Below are 18,516 nucleotides of genomic sequence, written 5' to 3'. Positions count from 1 at the left end.
GGTTTTTGGTTTTTTGAGACAGGATTTCTCTGTAGCCCTGACCAGGAACTACCAGACTGATCTTGTACTCACAGAGATTTGCCTGCCTCTACATCCCTAGCACTGGGATTAAAAGCATGGGCCACTGCTGCCCAACCTGTGTTACATTTTTTTATGTTGCATTTGTTTAATTCTGAAGCTGTGTTGCTTTGCCTGTATAAAACTAGAGCTGAACAGTCAATAGCTAGACAGGAGAGAAATAGGCAGCGCTAGTGAGCAGAGAGAATAAATAGGGGAGAAATCTAGGGAAGAAAGATTAGGATTCCAGGGACCAGCCACACAGTTAGCCACAGAGTAAGAAGGAAAGAAAGATACATAGAATAGAGAAAAGTAAAAGGCTCAGAGGCAAAACATAAAGAGAAATGAGATAATTTAAGTTAGAAAAGCTAGCTAGAAACAAGACAAGCTAAAGCCAGGCATTTATAAGTAAGAATAATTCTCTATGTATTTATTTGGGAGCTGGATAGTGGGCTCTCAAAAAGTAAAACAACCAACTATAGGAACCCTCATATTGGAACCCCTTTGACAGAGTTAGCCGCTCTCTGGCCTCGTGTGTGTCACACACACTCTGTCGTAGTGTTGGACACTTGGCTAGAATTAGTTATTCATCACTGTGGTATCTCTCAGCATTTGGCATGTGTGATTGGCAGCTTTGTCTTTGTGGATTAAAATGTCTGAGAGCTGCTAGGGTCCAAAGATAGCAAAGCTAATGTTCAGGAGCTGATGCGGGATGGGAGGGGGAGGCAGAATTGGGTGCCCTCTCATTCTTTCTGCTGCTTGGATGCGAGGAAGAGTCCCAAACCTGAGGTCAGATGCTGGAAAGTGGTGACAGATACAGGGAGCACTTGTTCCTGGGCATCTGATAAAGTTGTTACTCCAGTTCTTTTCAAGGTGGTTTCATGACCATGTGTGAATATGCACCTGTGACCTTATCCTGAAGGACAGTGTTGAACTGGTTACTCTCCTTTTCTTTTTCAGACCGGCTGGTAGAATCTGCTGCCTTGAGAAAAGCCATAGAAACTGTATATGCAGCATATTTACCCAAAAACACACACCCATTCTTATACCTCAGGTAATGCAGCATCTCTGAGACTGACTTCTCAGTGTCCCTCCATGGAAGAGATTGCCTAGCGGTGTTCAACCAGGGCACTGCTGGTGAGGGATGCTCTGTCCTTCCCCACAGGAAAATGACACAGTTCTACTGAAGGAGTCTGGTTCCTCCTGCTGGGGTCACCCTGCCCCGTGGGGAGTCCTTACACATTTTAAAGAATTTTTTATTTGAGAGGAGATGTGGGGGGGGGGGAGTGAGTATGGGGCACGGGACACATGTGGGAGTTAGAAGGCACATCTGTGGGCCTGGTTTCTCCTTTCATCTTTATGTGGATTCTGCTTGGCTGACCTGCTTAGTAATATTGCGTTTACCTGCCTGCCTTCCTGGAGGGTTCCTGTCGTAGCTTGGCAGGTCCCAGTGGCTCACTTTAATAATTTGGCAGGCATGTTTCAGTTATCACACATAGTTTAGGGCTTGCCTTATTCACATCAAACCCTATAGTGCTTTAAAAAAGAAAAAGGTCAGAGTCTCTGTATGTTTCTTGTTCCGCTTGTCTGAAAAGGCCTCTTTAAAAAGCAACATGCAAAACACTATTCTCTTTGCAACAAGGCTACCCAAGGGCCCAATTCATACTGAGAACCTTCTGGAAGAAACTATGGTGGAAAATTCATTCTCAGCTGAGCCTCCCGGAATACTCCTATAAACCCAGAATTTTAAGTTCCAGGCCAGTGTAGCAAGACCCTGACTCCAAAAAAAAAATTTTTCTTTGTTCTGATCTCACTGAAATGAGTGGAAGAGTAAAAACCATGGTTCAGAATGGTTTTTAGATGAGATCAGGTATGTTCAGGGTGTTGTGGTCATAGACTAAAGTAGTTTTTAGATTTTAATGTGCAGTTGTTCATTTCATCATGTGTTTCTTTGCTGGGTAATGAATCCATAATGTCATCAATGTGGTCTGTCTTTGTGCTAGGCAGGATCTAAACAGGAGATAGGAATCATGCAGCAGAACAGGGAAAGTTTAGTGAAAAAATTGCATATTGAATTCAGATCAGTGAGTTGAACAGTAGGAGATAAGTGACAGGAAAAACAGCCATTCCCCGGGGTTGGGGTATTAATAGAGCCTCTTAGCTTCCATCCTTCACTACCCCTGTGCCTGAGATAAGGCCCCTGGTGAAGGAATGTGACTGGCTTGCTGTACTGGGGAGAAATGTGTGAGGCAGATCTCCACACTGAGGAACTACTGTGGGGGTGTACTGCCCAGGAAGAATGACTTGCCGCCTGCTTTGTGTACAAGAAGTCTGACACACTAGCTCCCAAAACTGGCTTTGGAAGCCCTTCCTGTCGTCCCTGTAGTGACCTTTACGGACAGAGCTTCATATCACAAAGCTCTCTTAGCAGCAAGTTATGAAAGATGGACTTGGAGCAGGGTAAGTAAGAGCTCTGGGTTCACCATAAGTTCTTTTGTGTCTTTCTTTTCCCCCTGAAAAATGAAGAGGGGGGCGGTTTGACAGTTACCCTGTCTTTAAAGCTGAGAAAACATCCAGAGAAGTTAGGTCTTGGCCTGAGCTCACAATCCAGCAGTTCTAGAGTGCTGACAGCTGACCTGTAGTAGCTACCATACACATGTAGGGGCCCTGTACAGACTGATTCCCACGGGAAGTCTGGGCAGTGAGGAGAGCTGTTGTGCCCACTTTATAAATGAAACTAAGACCGTGAAGGTGATGCAGTTCCCTGAAAGCTTCACAGCTCCTCAGTGTCAGGGATGGCATTCAGACTCTCTGACTTGATCTTGACGTTTGAGGCCATGGTGATTGGGCTTCCCCGCGTTGTCTAGTTATCACATGTAGATTATCCCCGTCTTTTGTGGTCTTTCTCTCTTCATGGCAGTTTGGAAATCAGTCCCCAGAATGTAGATGTCAATGTGCACCCCACCAAGCATGAAGTTCACTTTCTGCATGAGGAGAGTATCCTGGAGCGTGTGCAGCAGCACATTGAGGGCAAGCTGTTGGGCTCCAATTCATCCAGGATGTATTTCACCCAGGTGAGGGCATCTACCTCCACAGTCTCTCGGGGCCTTTGCTGCTTTAAAATGTGTTCCATATCTTGAAAACTCAGATTTTTTTGTTGTAGTTTTGGATTATCTTTGTATTACTTTGATTTTTCTTTCAGTAACATTTCTCTGGGATTTATGTGTTTGGGGATGTGTGTGTGCGCGCGTGTGCCATGCACACACTTGTATGCAGAGGGCAGAGCAGAGTGTTGATTTTTTTTCTATCTCTTCGTTGCCTTGAGACTGGCTTTCCCTGAACTGACTCTCTGAGCAAGGCTGACTGGCAAGTGGGCTCTGAGGATGTGCCTGTCTCTGCCTGTCTCTGCCCCAGTGACTGGTGATAGATGCCTGGAGCCAAGTGAGACCTGAGAGTTGGGCGTTTGGATCGGGTCCTCATGCTTGCACAGCTGATGTTCCTACCACTGAGCCATCCTCCCAGCCCCTCTTCTGCATTGTATTGCCTTCCAAGAAAAGTGTTCCCCTTTGAATAGAGCTGTGCTTTGTTTGAATTTTTATGCATATTTCTAAGCACATATAAAATTAAGTAGTACATGTACCTGTTACCCAGCTTTAACAACATCAGCCTTTTGTCCTGCTGGTTTAGCTATTCCTATCTTGTTTAGTGAAGGAAAAAATATATCTGAAAGCACATTTTAGACATTTGTTTCTTCCTTAATACTTTATTATACATCTAAAAAGTTTCTTATATAACCATAATATAAATGCTATATCTAATAAAATTAATAGTGATAGCATCATTTACTAGTCTATGTTCAAATGTCTTAATTATCGAGAAGTCTGTTTAATACCAGCTGTGTTCAAATCTGTATCTAATTATGTTCCAGTCATAATGTTTGGTTGTTACATTTTTAAAATCTCTTAAGTTGGCTCGATAGATAGATAGATAGATAGATGATAGATAGATAGATAGATGATAGATAGATAGATAGATAGATAGATAGATAGATAGATAGATAGATAGATATGGGTGGGTGGGTGGGTGGGAAACAGGGTTTCATAGCCTAGGCTGGCCTTGGATTTGCTTGTAGGTGAGGAAATTTGAACTTCTGATCCTCCTGCTTCTGCTTTCCAAGAACTGGGAACTGCCTTCCTTTAAGTCTAGTCTCTTTGAATTAACCCCTTCCTTTCATTGTCTGTGGGGAGTGCATAGGTATTGTGGTGAGCATGTGGCGGTTAGAAGGGAACTTTCTGGAGTCAGGTCCATCCTTCCAGCATGTGACTTACAGGGGTTAACTCAGGTTGTCACACTTAGCAACAAGCACTGTCACCCACTGAGCCATCTTGCCAGCCCTAGCTTCTCTGTTTTTAAATTGCTATTCTCATGGGCTTTTCTAGGTTTTCTGTAGCATAATATACATTTGGATTGGCTGATTGTTTCTCTGTAGTGTTATTTAACTCTCACTGGTCCTCTGTATTGCCTTTCAGTTGGAAATCTAGAGGTGAAACTATATTCAGACACAAAACATTCTTCTTTTTAATTAATTTATTTTTATTTTATGTGCATTGGTGTTTTGCCTGCATGTATGTCTGTGTGATGTTGTTGGATCTCCTGGAACTGGAGATACAGGCAGTAAGCTGCCTTATGGGTGCTAGGAATTGAACCCAGGTCCTCTGGAAGAGCAACCAGTGATCTTAATAGCTGAGTCATCTCTCAGCCCCTCAAAAACATTCTTTTGCCTAGAATATTTTTACTTGTAAATTTTGTTCATTATAGTTTGATACCTTAGGATTTCCAGTGGCTGTCTCACAGTGTTGTAAATTCTCCTGGTCTAATCCAAAAGGTGATATTTGATGTTACAAACAGTGGCTAAAAGAAACGTAGCAGAATTTAGCGTGTGAGGCATTTTTGACCACATGTGCTGTTCAGTGGCATTAAGTCCATTTACTTCATTGTTGATCTGGCTCAGAACATCCTGACTCACAACTTACAATCAGTTTGCCAAATGCCTGTCACCCTGCCCCTCCCATTCATTTTACACCAGTAATTCTTCATCTGCAGATGCGCTTTGTTAGGTCATTTATGTGTTTTATCTTCTTTTTGATGGCGAGGAGACAGATCACTGGCATGCTTCTGCTGTGGGTGCATGGGACGCGGCGGAAGCAGCTGGGCAGTACACAGTAAAACCTGAATCTGAGTAAGAAGTCCCTGCACCCACAACAGGACACATTAGAATCCTCCGCTGCTGGTCTTTGTCCCTGTCATTCTGTCCCTGTGTCTAAATTATGAGCACCAAGATGTCAGGAGAGTGAATCTGTTGAACATGTCACCCTCCGTCACAGTGAGTCTTGGGGAGTTCAGTGGACTTTTCTGGGTCTCTCAGTGGGATTGGTATTTGGTAACTAGAATCTGGGACCTGGGGTTTCCACTGCTGTGTGGTCAATGATATTTTTTAGATTCCAGTGGACAGAATAAAGGAAGTAAGTGTATGTCAGGGTAGACTTTGGAGGCTACAGTTCAGTGGTGGATCACATGTGTGCCATGTGAGAAGCCTGGGTCAGCCTCCCGACAAATGAAAAGAGAAACAAACAGTAGGATGGTAGCTTCCGGGACCTGCGATGAGGAGGAAATGGAGGCTGAGTGTGAGTGGAGAGGGTGACTGCAGCTGCAAGTGTACGCACCACGACAGTGTTCTAGCTTAAAAATAGTTCACAATGGTATGCTTCGTCAGGAAAGATAAATAGAATCCTCATTTCAACCCAAGTTTAACATTATAAGAACTTTGCCTAATATTTGACTGGTATGATCATGAATGTTTTATATCCCTTTAATGGAAGTCGCTTCTGTACTGATAACTGTGATATAACTCCGTCTGGCTCTGATGTCTTCATCCAATACTGTTCTTTTTTGGGGATCTGAACATCTATGTGTAAAGTCTGGCCCTTTCTTCTGTCTTTTTTTTTGAAACAGACCTTGCTTCCAGGACTTGGTGGACCCTCTGGGGAGGTGGTTAAATCCACAGCAGGCGTGACTTCCTCATCTACCAGTGGAAGTGGTGATAAGGTCTATGCTCACCAGATGGTCCGTACAGACTCCCGGGACCAGAAGCTGGATGCCTTTCTCCAGCCTGTGAGCAAGGCTCTGCCCAGCCTGCCCCAGGACCCTGTGCAAGGGAACAGGACTGACGTGCAAAGGGACGAGGAGATGTTGGAGCTCCCAATCCCCTCTGCAGCAGCTGCCTTGAGTCAGAACTTGGAGAAGGATTCAGTAAAAGGGGTTCCAGAAACGGCCGAGAAAGCAGCAGCCACTTCCAGTTCAGGCAACCCCAGGTGTGGCCTTCTTTGTTCTTCACTGAAACTGTCTTCTAGTGGGTTCTCACAAATCAGTTGCGCCTTGGACTAGACTGGGACAGTGCTGTGGCCTTGTACACTGTATTTGACAGTGGCTCATGTGGTTCCCTGTGAGAACTCTTAAATGTCAGTAGTTTATGTCTTAGTTAACACAAGGAGCACAGATGTAGCTTTTGGGGTTTGTTTTAAGAGTTTATTTATTATATACAGTGTTCTACGTGCATGTATGTCTGCACGCCAGAAAAGGGCACCAGATCCCATTATAGATGCATGTGAGCCACCATGTGGGTGCTGGGAATTGAACTCAGGACCTCTGGAAGAACAATCAGTGCTCTTAACCTCTGTGCCATCTCTCCAGTCCCCCAGCAGCTTTTGGTTTTAATAAAGCATTTTGACAAGCCCTTGCCCCCGAGAGGACTGAAGAGAAAAGCCTGAAATGGCTCTTGCACCCTCATCACAGCAGAGTTCCCTGACGTTTATGAGCCCATGGGGAAAGAGTGAGTGTAGGAGCTACAGAAAGAAAAGTGTCATTTAACCTTGAGCATTTCTAGTGCATGCTGTAACCAGTCCCCAGATCATCAGTCCCCCTGAGGATCATGAGGTGCTGGTAGTGACTGGTGTTCCATTTAAAATCACTTGCCTGAGGTGCATGTTCTCTTAGAGGTGCCGTCAAGAATGACAGCTTCAGCTGGGCGGTGGTGGCACACGCCTTTAATCCCAGCACTCGGGAGGTAGAGGCAGGCAGATCTTGTGAGTTTGAGGCCAACCTGGTCTACAAGAGCTAGTTTCAGGACAGCCTGGAAAGCCACAGAGAAACCCTGTCTCGAAAAACCAAAAAAAAAAAAAAAAAAAAAAAGAACAGCTTTTAAGAAAGGTTTTCCAAAGAATAAGATGATGTAGGTGGTTTTCAAGCATAGGTACTTCATATGTATTATCTACTTAATGCTCTAACCCTGCCAAGGAATTATTCCATTTGTTCATCATTTGGGGAACTCAGTGCTATTTATGACAGTAGTCAAGTAACTGTAAAACAAATCTAGGGTTATATTCCTCCTGCTGGAAGCCTTTCCAGGGCTCCCTGCTGCACATAGGAGGACAGCTAACTCTCTCCTTGCAGTATGGTACCGCATGACTCCATGTCTCAGCTCAAATGCCACCTTTTCCCAAAGGCTTCCTGTCTTGGTTCCTTTTCTATTGGTATAAAGAGACACCATGACCAAGGCAGCTTATAAAAGAAAGCATTTAAGTAAGGGTTTGCTTATAATTCAGAGGGTCAGTCCATGGTCCATGATCGTTATAGCAGGAAGCATGGCAGCAGCGGGCAGGCGATCATCGTACTGGAGCAGTAGCCGAGACCTCACATCTGATCTGCAAGTTGGAGGTAGAGTGAGAGAGACGAGGCCTGTTGTGGGCTTTCGAAACCTCAAAACCCACCCCCAGTGAGATACCTCTTCCAAAATGGCCATATCTCCTAACTTTTCCAAACAGTTCTACCAACTGGGAACCAGCTATTCCAATGGATGAGCCAATGGGGGTCATTGTCACTCAAACCACCATTGTCCATTCACACAAAAAGATCCTTTCCCTCCTATAGTCCCACCAGTGACTTTGTATTTTCTTCCTAGCATCTGCCATTAAAACTTTTCTAGGAGCCGGGCTGGTGGCACATGCCTTTAATCCCAGTACTCAGGAGGCAGAGGCAGGCGGATCTCTTGAATTTGAGGCCAGCCTGGTCTACAGAGTGAGTTCCAGGACAGCCAGGACTACACAGAGAGACCCTGTCCTGGAAAACAAAAAATAAAATGGAAAAATAATGATCTGTCAGTTCTTTCCTTTGTTTGCAGAAAGAGACATCGGGAAGATTCTGATGTGGAGATGATGGAAAATGACTCCCGGAAGGAAATGACAGCTGCTTGTCACCCCCGAAGGAGGATCATTAACCTCACCAGTGTTTTGAGTCTCCAGGAGGAAATTAATGAGCGAGGCCATGAGAGTACGTAAGTGCTGACGTGTGTGGCACTCGGGCTTGGGAAGTGCAGAAGCACTCCTGTTGTCCATGCCCCTGCGCGTGCACAGGCTCTTTTCCCCCACACGGAAGACAGTTCTCAAGGGCAGGAGAGGGGCTTTAAGCAGAACTGTCATTTCTAGTCACGAAAGGGTCAGCCACAGTGGTCATTGCAGCCATTTCTTCTGAGTTTGCTAAAAGCAGCATCATGAGTGAGCAGCAAAGTGCTTACCCTGTCAGTCAGATGGGCTGTGCCTAGTTGAGAGTTGTTGACAGGTCATGACCCTGGACATCTACCATGTGACCTCACATTGTGACTTAACTGTTCTGTGCCTCTGGGTGTGAGGTTAGTTTATCCTAGAAGATCTGTGACTGATTACAAGTAACCAGTAAGACATTTGGTAAGAAGATTGGATATTTTTATAACCTGAAGGTTGATGAGTCCCTTTATCCTCAGAAATAGCTTTTGAGAGTGGTTGGGTACCACACTTCATCCTTGTCCCTATTAATAGAAAAGTAGCCAAAAGGTTTTAGAAGTGAGTGGAGGACGGCGTCAGTAATTAGATGTGTAAGGAGATTGGCCCTCACAGCCATGCTACTCTTACAACCATGTTGCACACCTTTGAGGAACTTGTATTCCCAATGTGAGTATTGTGCAGGCTCCAGGTGGCAGCTCTGTGTTTGAGTCTGTCATCTAGCCATGACCTTTCTGTTTTCCTCTGTCATGAATAAATCCTAAAGACCCGCAAGATGGCTCCGTGGGTTAAAGTACCAGACTTGATGATCTGGCTTTGATCCATGTGACCCACATGTTAGAAAGAAAAAACCAACTCCTGAAAGTTGTCCTCTGACCTCCACATGTGTGTTGTGGTATGTGGATGACCACCCTAGACACACACACACACACACACACACACGCACGCACGCGCGCACGCGCGCACACACACACACACAAATGTAAAAAGTGAAAATAAATCAATTTCAGTATTATTATAAAATAGAAATTATGATCATCTGCTTTGTTACTGTTTTGTTTTGAGACGGGGTTTCATTGTATAGTTCAGGCTAGCCTAGAACTGTTTGTAGCCTTGAGTTCTCAGTTCTGCTTCTGCCTCCTGGGTCTGGGATTGCAGGCATCTGCCCCCACATCAGCCTCCTGGATTACTTTTTGAAAAGATTGTATAGCTCAGAAGCAAGTTGGCACCATCTCCACTAACCCTGAACCCTGAAACAGCTGCTCCGAGTTAGTCTCTTATATTTCCTCTCTGTCACCATTGTCTGGGCCAACACAGGAAGACCTGAACTTTCCTTTCATAAATTGCTCCCTGTCTGTCTGTCTGTCTGTCGTTGTCTCCCCCGCCCTCCCCCTCTCTTCTCTCCACGTGACAAGTGATGCAGCCGTCTTCCTGTGACTGGGCTTCTGCCCACTGTATGTGTTACCAGTTGGCTCCTGATTTTTATTTCCATGAAATGTGTTGTGGTTGCGCTTTCCCTGGTGTTACTTTCCAAGCTGGGAGCTCTTAAAGCAGTTTTACGTCATGTATGAAAGGCGGGCTGCTGCTTAGTTTATTCAGCAGCTCTCCTCATAGTGGTTTTAGATAATCTGCCTCATTCTTGGGAGTCAGTAAGATCATTTCAGTGATATTTTTAACTAATAAACTGTTCAATGCAGGGTAAAACCTCCTATATCAAGTGTGATCAGATTTATTTAGAGTCTTGCTGAAACCAAAGTGATGACTCTAAGTGACCTAAAAATACATATCCATGTATGCTGTCTAACTTGATTCTCAAATATGTTTGGAGAGAGCATATGCTTCTTCCTCCTATTTTAGAGATGAAGAAAAGAAAGATGAGGAGAGGAAAAACAGGTTACGTGAAATATCTGAACACTCTAAAACTGGCCTGGCATAGTGTTCCTCGTCTTTAGTCCCCACCACTGTGAAAACTGAGGCAGGAGGATCACTTCAGTCAAGGAACTCTGGGCTAGCCTAGAAAACATAGTAGGACTTCATGTCATAAACAAAATAAAACACAACAAAGAACAGCCAAGCACAGTGAGTTGGTACGGGCAGTGTCCTTTGTGGGTAGGTTCACCTGATGTTAAGTGCAAAATAGGGTCAGTGCGTTATCTTTGGTAAACAGTTCGTCTCGGGTCAGATGCTGGCACTGTTAACCTGGTGATCACAGGGCTATTGTGCTACAGTGTAAGTTAATTACTTGTCACATGATGTTAGTTAATGACTTCGTGCAGTGCAGTGCGTTGTGCCGTGCCTGGAGTGAGGTGTATCTCTGTTAAGGTTCTCAGTCAGTCTGTCTGTCATCATTTCTACCTGTAAAGCATGTGGGATGAGTTTATGGCTGTGCATGCTGAATGTCAGGGGTTTGCTTTGGTTTGATTTTTGGGGGGCGGGGAGTTGTTTTTGTTTTTGTTTTTTTCTTTTCCTTTACTGCCAACAGAAAGGCATCAGGTGGTTGGAGAATGGATACAGGTATTGCTTCCCTTTGTGCATTGGGTGCAGTTCCTGGAATTTCTCTCCAGCTGTGGGCTAATATTAGTCTGTCAGACTCCCCATTTTAAACCATTCTTTTTTCTTATATATATTGTGTTTCTCCTGGTGTATGTCTGTGTGAGGATGTCAGATCTTAGAGTTACAGACAGTTGTGAACTGCCATGTAGGTGTTGGGCATTGAACCTGGGTCCTCTGGAAGAGCAGTTGGTGCTCATATCCACTGAGTCATTTCTCCAGCCGCTTCAAGCCATTCTTACCTGTCCTCCTGCTCACAGGGCCAGAGCCCATGAAAGCTGAAGGTTGCCATTCCGGAGCCTTTCCTCCTGGGTAAAACCAGCTTCGGAAGTCCTGTCACATCTCTGGCTTCCCACTTTGCCTTTCATTTTGACCCTTGTATATTCCTTAATCTTTCAGCAGCTTCTCTGCACATCCTAAGAGGCAAACTGTGTGTCATTCCATATTTGGTTTCTTTCAGCAGGAGGCCTACCTGAGACATCTCTGCTTGGGCGGGGCTGGGATGTGAAGAGGTGTGTGGTGGGATTACATTACTTACACGTTTCTGGTTTGCTTTGTTTCTAGCTCTCCGAGAGATGCTCCGGAACCATTCTTTTGTGGGCTGTGTGAATCCTCAGTGGGCCTTGGCACAGCACCAGACCAAGCTATACCTCCTCAACACTACCAAGCTCAGGTAAATCTGTGTGAAAGCAGCCGAGTGGTCTCTGGGGACAACACCAGTGCTAGGTGCGGGTGGAGGAGCAGGTGAGGTGTCTGATAAGGATAGTTGGAGTCTTGAGAGTCCCAGATGTGAGTGCAGATCCAGGGTCAACCTTTCTCCATTTCCAGGACAGGAAATTTCTTTTCTATCCCATATTTCATGTATCTGACCTATAAATTAAGATAGTAAGACTAAATTTCACTGGTATTTTATAGGGATAAATAACTAGAGAAGCTTAGGCCTTGACTCAGCATTCAGTAAACAGCGTTCAGTAAACATTGGCTGAAAGCCAGGTGTTGAAGGCTTTGTGCTGTTAGAGGTCTGGTGTCTCTTGTGTGCAACAGGATTACATAGAGGAAGGCAAGAGAAGGAAGTCCAGATGTCTGTGTTGGTATTGGTAATACAGCAAAAGCTTATATCTAGCCGCCGATGTCAGAGTTTTGTACAACATGGGAAATGCAATCCCAACAGTGCCATTCGCCCTCTTCACACCTGATGACATGTTTATTGTTTCCAGGAACTTTGAGAATCTGTTGCATCTAGAGTGTGTTCTTAAATTGGTGATGTGTATGGGAGGGTGCTGCTGCCTGTGTCCACTCGGTGTCACTACTCTATGACTTCTATTCTAAGCCTTCCTGTGACCAGAGTGCTTCTTGATCTTGTGAATGGAACAGACACTGTACATTGCATGGACATGGTACATGAGCTCTCAAAGTCTATTCCATCTCTACTCTAGAAGCAGCCCCCATCCCAAAGCTCCCTACTGGCACAAATACTTTCTCTAGCTTTCAGAGTCATTCTTGGGTTGGGAGCATTTTTGGCCTAGAGCTAAGCTTCACTGCACTTTGACTTGTTGGGTGTGTTAGCTCCTTTTCTCATTTCTGTGACCATATACATGCGAGAAGCAATGTCGGGGAAGATAAGTTTATCCAGGCTGCATTTGATGCAGTCTGCCATGATGGGGAAGGTATTATGGTAATAACAGCTCCTGGCTGCTGCAGCAGGAGTATGAGACAGCTGAGTACATGACCTCAGCAGTCCAGAAACAAGAGTTCAGTATACATACTTAATTGCTGTTCTTAGATTATTGTCAGCCGGTGCTACATACTAACTCAAATATCAGTGCACTTCCAGACATGGGGCAAACACCTACAATCCCAGCTCTTGGCAGGTGTAGGTAAAGAATGATTGTGAGTTCCAGATTGTGCTACATAGCAAGATCTTTTATCCCACCCCATCCCCCCCAAAAAAATCAGTGCAATAGAATTCTGCCTTAGGGTCCATTTCTGATGATTCAGGGAAAGCTGCCCTTTCTATATGCTCCATATACTTTTTCCCATAAAGCTGCTTCTGTGATGGTGGGGATGAACCCAGGCCTTCACAAGCTATGCAGGCAAGCACTCCACACGGTGGCGTTTAAGGGTGAACTGTCAGAAGGTACTCTGTTGAGTGATGTGGCTCTTTTTCCTTTTTTTGAGGGGCCCATCACCCAGCTCCCAAGTACATCACACACAAAGGCTTATTCTTAGTTATGAATGCCTGGCCTTAGCTTAGCTGGCTTCTTTCTAGCCAGCTTTTCTATCTTAAGTTAACACATCTACTTTTTCCCTCTAGGTTTTTATATTTCTTACTTCTATATATCTTACTTTCCTTCTTAATTTATGGGTGGCTGACCCCTGACGTCCTCCTCCTCTGCCCTGTTCCTCCTACTATTTATACTCTCTGCCTGCCAGGCCCACCTCTCTTTGTTCCTGCCTCAATGCTGGTCATTCATGTCTTTATTAGGACCACCAGGTGTTTTAGACAGGCACAGTAACACAGCTTGACAGAGTTTAACAAATGTAGCATAAACAAAAGTCACACACCTTAAAATAATATTCTACCACAGTAATCTGTAGGACTCTTTGTTAACATAGGAAGGTAAGCAGACAGTGTTTTAGATTCCATTGCAGAAGCCGGGCAGTGGTGGTGCACGCCTTCAATCCCAGCACTCGGGAGGCGGAGGCAGACGGATCTCTGTGAGTTCAAGACCAGCCTAGACTATAAGAGCTAGTTCCAGGACAGCCTCCAAAGCCACAGAGAAACCCTGTCTCAAAACCAAAAATAAATAAATAAGTAAATAAAATAGATCCCATTGCAGGAATGTGAAACCTTTACAGCACTAGATAGTATGTGTGAGTTTGTCTGGCGCTGGGATGGCCGCAGCGTCCCAGTGCTTTATATAGAGGAGACATCCTTAGCCAGGCCCACAGCAGGCAGCAGCATCTTTGTCCCATTCTCTCCTTGCTGCTCAGCCCTCGATCATAGATTTATTTTTCTTAAAGTCTTTCATTTTCATTTGCAGTGAAGAGCTGTTCTACCAGATACTCATTTATGATTTTGCCAATTTTGGTGTTCTGAGGTTATCGGTAAGTTTCTTTCCTCCTCACTTCTGAAATAGCAGCCGGTCATTTCTCAGAATATTAACTATACAGTGATTTCCTACTTAGCAAACATAAACTTTCCAAAGTATGTTTAAGAGTTTCTGTACCTTGTGATTTGCAATGAAGTGTTTTTGATTGAATCTTTTCAGGTAATTTGTGATTTTTACAGCTATCTTAAACAAATGCTTCGTGTTATACAAGTTACTGCATATTTACTTGAAATTAAGAGTAGAAATATTCTCTAGAACCGTGGCTGGAACAGGGATGGAGTGTGTTTGCTTTTTATTTTGTGGTGCTGTGTAGGCACTCTGCCATTGAACTTTACTCTAAACCTCTAACAATTTTAGCTCGTCTGTTCCAAGGTTTTGGTGCCAAATCTTAATTTAACCTTTGGAAGTTTGAGTAAAAGTGTATTGCATCTGTAGATAACTTTTGATAAAAGATAAACTTTATTAGCTTAATGATTACTTTTCTTTGGTGCTGTATGTACATGGCAGCTCGACAATTTCAATTTCTGGTGCTTATTGCCAGACTACAGAGATGCACATGAGTTTTGTACATAAATGTTGTATCTCGCAGGTTTGCTAAACTCAGTTTGGTTAGTGCTTATATAGAGTCTGGTTTTTTCTATAAATGGTCATCATATTGAGAGGCAGTTTTACCTCCTTACACCCAGTTTGGATGCTTCCCCTTGTCTTGATGGCTTACAGTCTGGGCTGAAAGTGGCAAGAATGGGAAGCCTTCTCTTGTTCCAGTCTTGAGGGAAGTAGTCACACTTTGGTTGTTGAATATGATTACTGAATTTGCTAGTAACTGGGAGAGAGTTTTTGTGGATGCCCTTAGGAAGTTGGAACAATTTTTTTAAATTTAGTAATAGGTATAGAAAATTTTCAAATGTCTTTTTCCCTCTAAGATATGTTTTTTAAATTATTAGGCTATTAATATAGTGAAATACATTGACTAATTTCCATGTGAAACCAATCTTGTACTTGTGGGATGAACTCTGGCTGGTTATGTGTTGAGATTTGTACTTATAAGTTTTTTGTCTGTGTTTGTGTTACTAGTGTATTGTTTTTGTATTGTATTTGTGTGGTTTTAGTAGAGGATAATGTTGATCTCATAGATGAGTTGGTAAGCTTTCCTTTGCTATTTTTCTGAAAGAGTTTCGTAGGATTGTTATTATTTACTCATTGTTTGGAATGGTCTGGGCTTGATGATTCCATGATAGGAAATTCTTATTAGAGATTCGGGTTATTACTCAGATAGAGTTGTTCATGTTGTCTTTTCCCTCTTGTTGTATGGTGTGCTCAGTGTGGGTGTATGATTGTGTGTATGACTGTAGGACCAGAGGATGGTGTCTGGTGTTGTTCTCCAGTATCTATCACTTCATCTTGGTTTTTTGTCATTGTTTTGTTTTTGAGACAGTATCTCTCACTAGGACCTGAAGCTTTCTGATAAGCTAGGCTGTCTGTATTTAGATCTGTTTCATTTAGCACATATAGTCTCCTAGAGGTTTTCCAGGAATCTGTTACTATTTCTACTTTAATTCTAGCTTTGGTGAAGAACATTCATGAGTGTGTTCACACTTATTGAGACTTGTTGCATGGCCCAAAGCATGTATTTGTCAGTTTATCTTCTTTGTGCACCTGAAAAAGAATCTATATTCTTACCTTGATAAGAGTGTCTATAGATACCACCTATGTGTATTGTGCTCTTTGTGATGCTTGTCAATCATCTCCATAGTGATCTTCTGTCTACTTGTTCTGCTGTTAATAGGGGTGTTGGAACTGCAGTGATGAGTGGGCATTCGGTCTCTTTTGGTGCTTTTATATTAGAACTGAATTTGGTCTGTTGCACTCAAGCGTCCCACCTAATCCCTACATTCTTGTTTCTTTCCAGGAACCAGCACCTCTCTTTGACCTCGCCATGCTGGCCTTAGACAGTCCTGAAAGTGGCTGGACAGAGGAAGATGGCCCCAAGGAAGGACTTGCAGAATACATTGTTGAGTTTTTGAAGAAGAAAGCTGAGATGCTTGCAGACTATTTCTCTTTGGAAATTGATGAGGTGGGGCAGCTATTTACAAGTCTTTGAACTTTCTGTCAGATAAGACTTAATTTCCTCGGTTGGAACCAAAAGGCTGACTTCCCCCTCAGAAACAGCATGTATCATACATTTTCTTCACTCCCCATTTGCACTGGAGACACCTAAGCTAGCATCCATCATGCTATTCCTATTCTCAGGGTGAAGTACTCTCCCGTGAGGGAACACTGAATCCCAGTCCTTAGAGGCCACATATCTTTCTCTTACCCTTGATCTTTGGGGCCACCTGTCCTCATGTTTCTGAGCAGATCCAGAAGCAAAAGTTGTTCCTGACCCAAGGCTCTTTTTAAATGCTTAACCTTTTGGCTCACAGAGCTGATCCTACAACCTGTACCCAGTAAAAGGCTTGGAGAAACATAAGAGAAATGAAATCTCTCGGACATAATGCCATTATTTCTTACCCTCTTTTCTTGCCACCTCCCCCCAAGCAGGAAGGAAACCTAATTGGATTACCCCTTCTGATTGACAACTATGTGCCCCCTTTGGAGGGACTGCCTCTCTTCATCCTTCGACTGGCCACAGAGGTATATAACAGCAACAGGTGCCTGCGTGTGTGCATGTGTGTCTGTGCGTCTGCATGTGCATGTATGTATGTATGTGTGCTTTGGTGTGCCTCAGTGTGTCTATGATATTTATAATAAAATGTTAAAGCACTGCACTGAATGCTTTTCTTGTATTGAATTCTGTGGCTCAGGTGAATTGGGATGAAGAGAAGGAATGTTTTGAAAGCCTCAGTAAAGAATGTGCAGTGTTTTACTCCATTCGGAAGCAGTATATACTCGAGGAGTCAACCCTCTCAGGCCAGCAGGTACTGTTGTGACTAATGTACATTGGCATCCAGGGCTGCGGCAGGCGTCATGGACCTTTAGGATATGGAACTTAAATCATCTCTAAAATTCTACAGTTTCACTTTATAAGACAGGGTTCAAGCAACAGCCCTCAACCTTTTTTTAACCCAGGGATTTGCATTTAGCTTACCTTGGCTTGAACTTTTGACGTTTCAGCTTCCTAAGTGCTGTGATTATAGGCATGTAGCAGCACCCCCAACTCTTTACAGTGGCCAGCTTTTATTCATAAACTATTTCATTCTGCTGGACTAGAACAGAGACCTCTGAAATGATTTACAAGCCTGTCAGATACAGAGTGGTGCCTGTGACATCTGAGTGAAAGGGGAGAACTTAGATCACAGTGTTCTGAACCAGCAGCCCTGTGTGTACCATTGCTAACACCTAGACCCGAGTCTTCATACTAGACCAGTCTCTGTCGACCTCAGTTTCTCCCTACTTTGCATCTGAGTGGTCTTCCTTACCAGGAAGCTGTGTCTCTATAGCCCCTCACAGGCCAACTTGATGAAAAGAGCCTGGGTTTCCACTGCTTCTTGGTCACTTTTTCAGTCAGATGGTAATGCACACTCACATTTCCCAGGAAGGCAGAGAGAGCCAAGAGTGTATAAGAACCAAAACTAGCCGCTGTAGTGCGTAGCCACTTAATGATGTTGAACACATTGTTTGCTTATCAGGATGCCTGGCATGTTCAGGGTTCTGGTGCTTTACAGTAGTGAAACAAAACTTAGCCCTGATCCCTGGCTGACACGCCTGGCACCCTCTCATTCTGGTGGGGAGGTTGACACACATAGGAAACAGACAACAAATGAGAAAAGAACACGTATGTGGGGGCAGCCAAAGCTTACATAGAAAGGAACAGTGAGGCAGATTTACCCTCTGTGGAGCGTCAGAACAGCGTTACTTTAAGATACCCCAGGTTTGTGATTTGTTATGATCCAGAAGTCTGGCTCAGAAATATTAGATCACTGTATTGGAAACAAAAATGTAGGCAGTGGTCCCTCAAAATACTGGTTTCTTCTTCACAAACCTTGCTACTTCTGCTCAGTGGCATCCTCAAGACTGTCCTGCAGAAGCCCCATTACACACCACTAAAATCCTTCCAGGCCCAGCGCCCGTCATGTCAGTGGGAAAGCCAGTAAGTGGGGAGATAAATGGCATTTCCTGTATTTTCCAGAGTGGCATGCCCGGCTCCACTCCAAAGCCCTGGAAGTGGACTGTGGAGCACATTGTCTATAAAGCCTTCCGCTCACACCTCCTGCCTCCGAAGCATTTCACAGAGGATGGAAATGTCCTGCAGCTTGCCAACCTGCCGGATCTATACAAAGTCTTTGAGAGGTGTTAAGTCCAGTCATAGCCACCTGAGTGACTGTGTACTCACCATCCAGATGAAGCATGATTTATGGACAAGGAAACCACAGCACAGTTGCCATGCTCAAGGTTTCCAGTGCTGACTGTTCTTGCTTTGTAAC

The 18,516-nt window shown here is 44.0% G+C and overlaps 1 protein-coding gene across 1 annotated transcript in view; it reads left to right on the top strand.

Moving 5' to 3' along the window:
• The window catches only part of Mlh1 (mutL homolog 1), a gene marked incomplete in the record, with an annotated part of 34,250 nt that extends 15,734 nt beyond the window's left edge, over positions 1–18,516 (top strand). Inside the window, 9 exon segments of the mRNA NM_001281613.1 lie at positions 1,018–1,111; positions 2,978–3,131; positions 8,295–8,442; positions 11,544–11,652; positions 14,024–14,087; positions 16,002–16,166; positions 16,634–16,726; positions 16,897–17,010; positions 18,222–18,516. Coding sequence (NP_001268542.1) covers positions 1,018–1,111; positions 2,978–3,131; positions 8,295–8,442; positions 11,544–11,652; positions 14,024–14,087; positions 16,002–16,166; positions 16,634–16,726; positions 16,897–17,010; positions 18,222–18,389 — 1,109 coding nt within the window.

The sequence above is a fragment of the Mesocricetus auratus genome, unplaced genomic scaffold (genome assembly GCF_017639785.1).
Source record: "Mesocricetus auratus isolate SY011 unplaced genomic scaffold, BCM_Maur_2.0 Super-Scaffold_100691, whole genome shotgun sequence".
Taxonomy (NCBI): domain Eukaryota; kingdom Metazoa; phylum Chordata; class Mammalia; order Rodentia; family Cricetidae; genus Mesocricetus; species Mesocricetus auratus.
Note: the sequence above shows the minus strand (reverse complement) of the source record. Positions and strands in the feature narration are given on the sequence as shown.